Source organism: Arachis hypogaea, chromosome 20 (genome assembly GCF_003086295.3).
Source record: "Arachis hypogaea cultivar Tifrunner chromosome 20, arahy.Tifrunner.gnm2.J5K5, whole genome shotgun sequence".
Lineage (NCBI taxonomy): Eukaryota > Viridiplantae > Streptophyta > Magnoliopsida > Fabales > Fabaceae > Arachis > Arachis hypogaea.
This window is the reverse complement of record NC_092055.1, coordinates 3031407-3037741: the sequence shown is the minus strand read 5'-3', so window position 1 is coordinate 3037741 and position 6335 is coordinate 3031407. Positions and strand designations below refer to the sequence as shown.

Genomic DNA, 6335 nt, shown 5'->3' with positions numbered 1-6335 from the left:
CTAGGAGTTTGCAAACACTGTGGACTTTAAGGCAAGTCTGAAGTCATAGCCCAAGAAAAGCAAGTAACATGGCATCATCAAAGGGTACCACACACCATGTTTCACTTACAAAGTCAAAACCAAAACAACACACATACATTTCCCAATCCATCCTTCGCCTTTGTACTGTTTTTAGGTCATGTGTGATGTGTCTGACAAAAGTAACACTCTGCCTAAGTCTATCCTACGAGCCCATAATTGTAATTTCATACAAAAGCTAACCTATCTTTAATCTTCTTTGTTCCTTTTAAATCTATTGCAGCTAAGATGAGGTGATAAAGAAAAGGAGCGAAACATAACGAAAGGACCAGAATCTGCATATAATCAAAAATCAATCCGTCAAACATAGGAAAGTCATTTTCACGAAGGCTGCAACCTGCAAGCTATAGAGAGAGAGAAAAAAAAAAAGAAAAAGAAAAAATAAAAATTAGAAATCGAAGTGAGAAGACAAAATAAAAAGTCTTTGGAAATTCAGTCCCTTTTGTTTTTCCCCTATTTTTATCTTTCTCATATACGCGGATTCGGCTGAATTTTTTTATTCTTGATATCTCTTGGGAGTTCCGACTTGTTCATCATTCTTCTTCTTAACCCTTTCAACATTCAAACTCTCACCAAACAACAACTGTTTCATAATCCCTTCTTCTTTATGCCCTTTGGCAACCTAGAAAATTATTTATTTTCCCGGAAAATCCCACAGATCTGAAAGGTTCGCCAAGTTCTTTCATTTTCCTGTGCGAATTGCTCGTCTCCTCCAATTACCATCTGGGTCTCGAACAAAGTTTCACACCAGTGAGAGATTCTAGCTGTTTGGCTTCGTGTTTTCGAATTTTAAAATCCCTAGTTCGTCGGTTTCTATGGCTTCAGGGGCTATATTCTCGTCGCTGCGGCGGAGAAGGTCACCGTCGTTGGAAGCATTTCTGGCCCCCGTTGACTTGACAGACGTTGCACTCGTCCAAACGCTCGCTCACGTGGCCACCGAGCTCGTCACGTGCTTCTCCGATCGACCCTTCTTCTTCCAGCGCAAGAATTCCAGGTCCCTGATCCGAAAAGTCGAAGTCTTTCAGCTGCTCCTGGAGTACCTTAGCGATTCTTCAGGCGCGTGTCTTCCACCTACCGCCGTGCTCTGCCTCAAGGAGCTGTACCTGCTTCTCTATCGGTCCAAAATTCTTCTTGATTACTGTGCTCAATCGTGTAAGTTGTGGCTTTTGCTTCAGAACCATTCGATTTCTGGCCATTTCCATGATTTGAACCAGGAAATTTCAACCCTTTTGGATGTTTTCCCAATTGGGGATATTGGGTTGAGTAAGGATGTTAGGGAACAAGTTGAGCTCTTGCAGAAGCAATCAAGGAAGGCTAGGTTGTTTATAGACAAGAATGATGATGCGCTTAGGATAAGATTTTTCGCTTTTTTTGATGAATTTGAGAGTGGGAAGATTCCTGATTCTGCTGAATTGAGGGATTTCTATGTTGATAAGCTTAGGATTTTGGATGCTAGGAGTTGTAGAAGTGAAATTGAGGGTTTGGAAGAGCAGATTGTTAATCATGAAGGGGACATTGAGCCTACAATTTCTGTGCTCAATGGTTTTGTGGCGATGACGCGGTATTGCAGGTTCTTGATCTTTGGGTTTGAGGAGGATGAACTTGCTTTGGATAATGGGGGTCAGAAAAAGATCAAGAAGAGATTGATTACTCAGGAAATCGCCGAAACATTTATGACTGTTCCAAAGGACTTTTGCTGCCCAATATCATTGGATTTGATGCAAGACCCGGTGATAATTTCCACAGGGCAAACATATGATAGGAGTTCCATTTCCAGGTGGGTGGATGAAGGCCACACGACTTGTCCAAAAACAGGGCAAATGCTTGCCCACAATCGCCTTGTTCCGAACCGTGCGCTGAGGAATTTGATAGTGCAGTGGTGCTCTGCACATGGAATTCCGCTCGAACAGCCAGAAGTTATGGATCCAATGGCTGAAACTTTTGCATCAGCTTGTCCATCCAGAACTTCCCTTGAAGCCAACAGAGCCACAGCAACACTTCTCATCCAGCAGCTCGCTAATGGGTCGCAAGCCGGGAAGACTGTTGCTGCTAGGGAGATAAGAATGCTAGCCAAAACTGGTAAAGACAACCGCGCTTTCATTGCAGAAGCAGGGGCAATTCCTCATCTTCGAAATTTACTGTCATCTCCTAATGCTGTCGCTCAGGAGAATTGTGTAACTGCATTGCTCAACCTATCCATTTTCGACAAGAACAAAAGCCGGATCATGGATGAGGAAGGGTGTCTTGGATCGATTGTCAATGTCTTGAGATTCGGCCACACAACAGAAGCAAGGGAAAATGCTGCCGCGACATTGTTCAGCTTATCTGCAGTTCATGACTATAAGAAGAGGATTGCAGATAAGACGGGAGCTGTCGAAGCTTTGGCAGGATTGTTGCAAGAGGGGACTTCAAGAGGAAAGAAGGATGCTGTAACGGCTTTGTTCAATCTTTCCACTCACACCGAGAATTGTGTTAGAATGATAGAGGCAGGCGCAGTAACGGCTCTAGTTGGAGCTTTGGGGAATGAAGGAGTCGCGGAGGAAGCAGCAGGTGCCTTGGCCTTGATCGTCCGGCAGCCGGTTGGAGCCAAAGCAGTGGTGAAGGAAGAGGCAGCAGTTGCCGGATTGATTGGCATGATGCGTTGTGGAACACCAAGAGGTAAAGAGAATGCAGTTGCAGCATTGTTGGAGTTGTGCCGGAGTGGCGGTGCAGCTGCAACTGAAAGGGTGGTTAAGGCACCATCTTTGGCCGGATTACTTCAGACCTTGCTTTTTACCGGAACAAAGCGAGCCAGACGAAAGGCAGCTTCACTTGCAAGAGTGTTTCAGAGATGTGAAGCTTTACATTATGGTGGATTAGGTGTAGGGTATGCATTTGCCAGCAATTCTGCAGCAACTAGGGATACAAGCTTTGCTGGTGATGTTTCAGTGCCAATGTCCATTTCTGTCCCAGTTTTATAGTGGTCATACTCTCCAGTGTTGTTACATTCCCCATTTTTGTTGTAAAAGTCTTTACAGATTCTTTCATTGAAATTTATAAATGATAAGAAATTATAGCAATACCATATGTATTTATGAGGTCCACTGAGTGTTGTTGTAATGAGTTATATGAAGAAAGAAAAAGATATAGACCATTTCTCTGCATGGGGTTTCTCTTCTTTTTTGCTACTATCCACAATGAATCTATGGTTATAGGTCTAACAAAGAAAATGATATTAGTATTAAATACAATACACTAGCTTTGTAATTTAATATAGTGTAAAACTAAGCATCATGTGTCTAATGAATTTGAAGCATGCACGATTCTTGTTAGCACACTCCACTAGTTCTGTTCCAAGAAGAATCTAGACCACGCGGCTGAATGTTCCATTCTTCTTTCTCAGTCCATGGTGACTTCAACATAGCACCTTTTATTATTTTTTTCCTTCCAACAAGTTAGAACCAAATTTTGATCACAAAAAGATAAAGCTGATTTCTCCCAAAAATTATTCTTATTCTTTTATATGTTTTCTTTATTGGAAACAATCTTATTTAAATCATGCATACATGCTTATTTGATAATATTGTTCCTTTAAAATTTTAGTGCATCTACATATTCGAAATCTAAATTGAAAATGTCTAGTTGAATTCGAGCATCTTCTTATCAACACATTCGTTGGTAGAAAATTCTTCATTTTAACGAGTTAGATGAAAAAGGAACATAAAAGTAATTTGACACCCGTGAGTGGTGCAAGATGGTCCTAAATCCTAATTCAAGATTCATCACCAATTGTACATTCACATAATGGCACAGTCGACCGAACCAATTTTGTTCCAACTAGATTCTGGTGCATGTCAGCTCAAGTTTCTACCATATACTTTCTAACGAAATAAAGAGTATTAATTACTCCGGAGAATAAATAATACTTAGAGTGAACTACTAACCCGGCCCCTGTCTATTTTCAAGAATGATAACGCGACTCCTCAAAATAAAATCGATCCACTTCGGTCCCTGTCCCCAAATTCCGTCACACAACGCGGTCCCTGTGCGTTACTCTCCGGCGAGACTTGACGAAAAACGCTGAGCTGTCCTGTTTGAAGTGTGACCTGTCACATGAGCTAGATGACGTGTCTATTCAGTGGATAGGTGAACAATCTCAAATGGACAGGGGCTAAATTGTCCAACTCCTTCACCCTATAAACGACGTCGTTCGCGCGGGAATTAACGTTTTAGTTGCTTCTGAAACGTTATGTTTCCATAAAACACCATCCTCCAGCCTTCACATTTACAAGAAAACCCAACAGAAAGCATGACCAGTGGTAAAGAACCAGTAAAAAATCCATTACTACAAGACTTGTAAAAATGACCCAAAAGATCCAAGCTGGCAACCATTGATAAAGAAGGAGAGAAGAGCTGCTAAGAGAAAGGAGTTGCATATTGTACCCTTTGACCCAAACCAGAACAGAGGCCAGGTAATTAGGGTTCGAATTGGATCACTTTATAAATTGTCAGGGGTTTAAGAGTCACATCTAAAAATTGTGAAGGGTTTATGTGTCTCAATTTAGACTTGGGTTTAGACCTCCGAGGCAGACTTGATGTCTGTTGTGTTGCTGTTGACATAGATGATATCAAATTGAACTCTTTTTGTTATTATTTTGATGTTGGTGTTTATAAATTTAGGAAAAACTTTGCTTTGTTTGAGCGTGTATGTATGCATGTTTAAGTTAGTTTGAAACTCTACTAGACTGAATTGGAAGATGTTTTAGGTTTAAGGCTACATGTTGGCCTTCTTTTTGTTGTTAAAAGGCTATATGTTGTCCCTTTCTTATGCTGAACAAGGACATAATTTGTTATTTTGTGTACATGTTTTATATAAAGTATCTTTTTGGTTTCTTTATCTAATATTTTTTGTTGATTAATTTGTGTAACTACATGCTGCTAGAATGCATCAAATTAATAACAGACGATTTTCATTGAATCAAATCACTATCTCATTTGAAGCAACATACATACTTCTGAAGTTAGTAACACAAATTAAAAATTAAACAACATATACTTTTTGAAACAACATACACTTTAAACATAATATCACATAAGGTTTCCTGCTAGCCAAATGCCTTAAACAAAATTGGATATCATAATTCCAAATACAAAAGCAATAACCATAACTTTAACATTAACACAACTAGTACCACTATTGGTATTACAATTTTTGGCTTCCAACTCTAACCCAGTCACTCTACCCTTTAGTTCCCTAAGTTTTTCAGCATCAACAACAGCATCATTAGGTATCTGACTTTGATCTAGCTTCCAACCCTCCATAAAAGGAGAATTTTCTGGGTAACTCTTTAAATAATGCAACATAATCATCCAATCATGCAAAAAATTTGCAATGCGGTGTTGAACTCTGTAGAGTATACCCACAGTAAAGAAGATGTCATAGGGAGTTAGAATAAAAAAAACTTAAATTAAAATTCAGCTTACCTTGAAGTGTGGACATCCATAAAATAACCTGTTAGGGTTTTGCTCTGTTGAGGAGAGAAACAGTATTGCATGCGCCCCACACAACGGCATCGTGGAGCAATGAACTTCTTCTTTTTCGGTGCACCAACACTTCCTGCAGATACGCTAAGAGCAATTCTACCTTCCTCTTTAAGAACTTCTCTTCCACTCCCATCAATGGAACTCGACGCTGGTTCCTTACTGCTACTCATGCTTCCTGCTGAGTTTTCTTGTAAATGTGAAGGCTGGAGGATGAGGTTTGATGGAAACACAATGTTTCAGAAGCAATTGAAATGTTAATTTCTGCGCGAACGACGTCGTTTATAGGGTGAAGGAGTTGGACAATTTAGCCCCTGTCCATTTGAGATTGTCCACCTAGCCACTGAATGGACACGTCATCCAACCCATGTGACAGGTCACACTTCAAACGGGACAGCTCGGTGTTTTCCGTCAAGTCTCGCCAGAGAATAATGCACAGGGACCGCGTTGTGTGACGAAATTTGGGGACAGGGACCGAAGTGGATCGATTTTATTTTGAGGGATCGCGTTGTCATTCTTGAAAATGGACAGGGGCCGAATTGGTAGTTCACTCTAATACTTAGCAGTAATTGTAAATCCCTTATTATATAAATTTGAAATGCCTTTTTAGACATTCAGAAGTGTATGGATTCTATTTTAGTCAAGAACTACTAAGAATTTTCACGATCAAATTAGTCTAAAGTTCAAAAGACATAAGAATTAAGATTAGAAAAGATATTGACAAAAATTTTGTCCCT

The 6335-nt window shown here is 40.1% G+C and overlaps 1 protein-coding gene across 1 annotated transcript; it reads left to right on the top strand.

Moving 5' to 3' along the window:
• Positions 1–3221, top strand: LOC112782426 (U-box domain-containing protein 17). The gene has a single exon (XM_025824793.2). The coding sequence runs from the start codon at positions 894–896 to the stop codon at positions 3036–3038; it is 2145 nt and encodes a 714-aa protein (XP_025680578.1). The 5' UTR covers positions 1–893; the 3' UTR covers positions 3039–3221.
• Positions 3222–6335: the final 3114 nt, after the last annotated feature.

What these genes read in the sequence shown, in the direction of transcription:
- LOC112782426 (XM_025824793.2), top strand. Translation starts at nt 894, where the DNA reads ATGGCTTCAGGGGCTATATTCTCGTCGCTGCGGCGGAGAAGGTCACCG.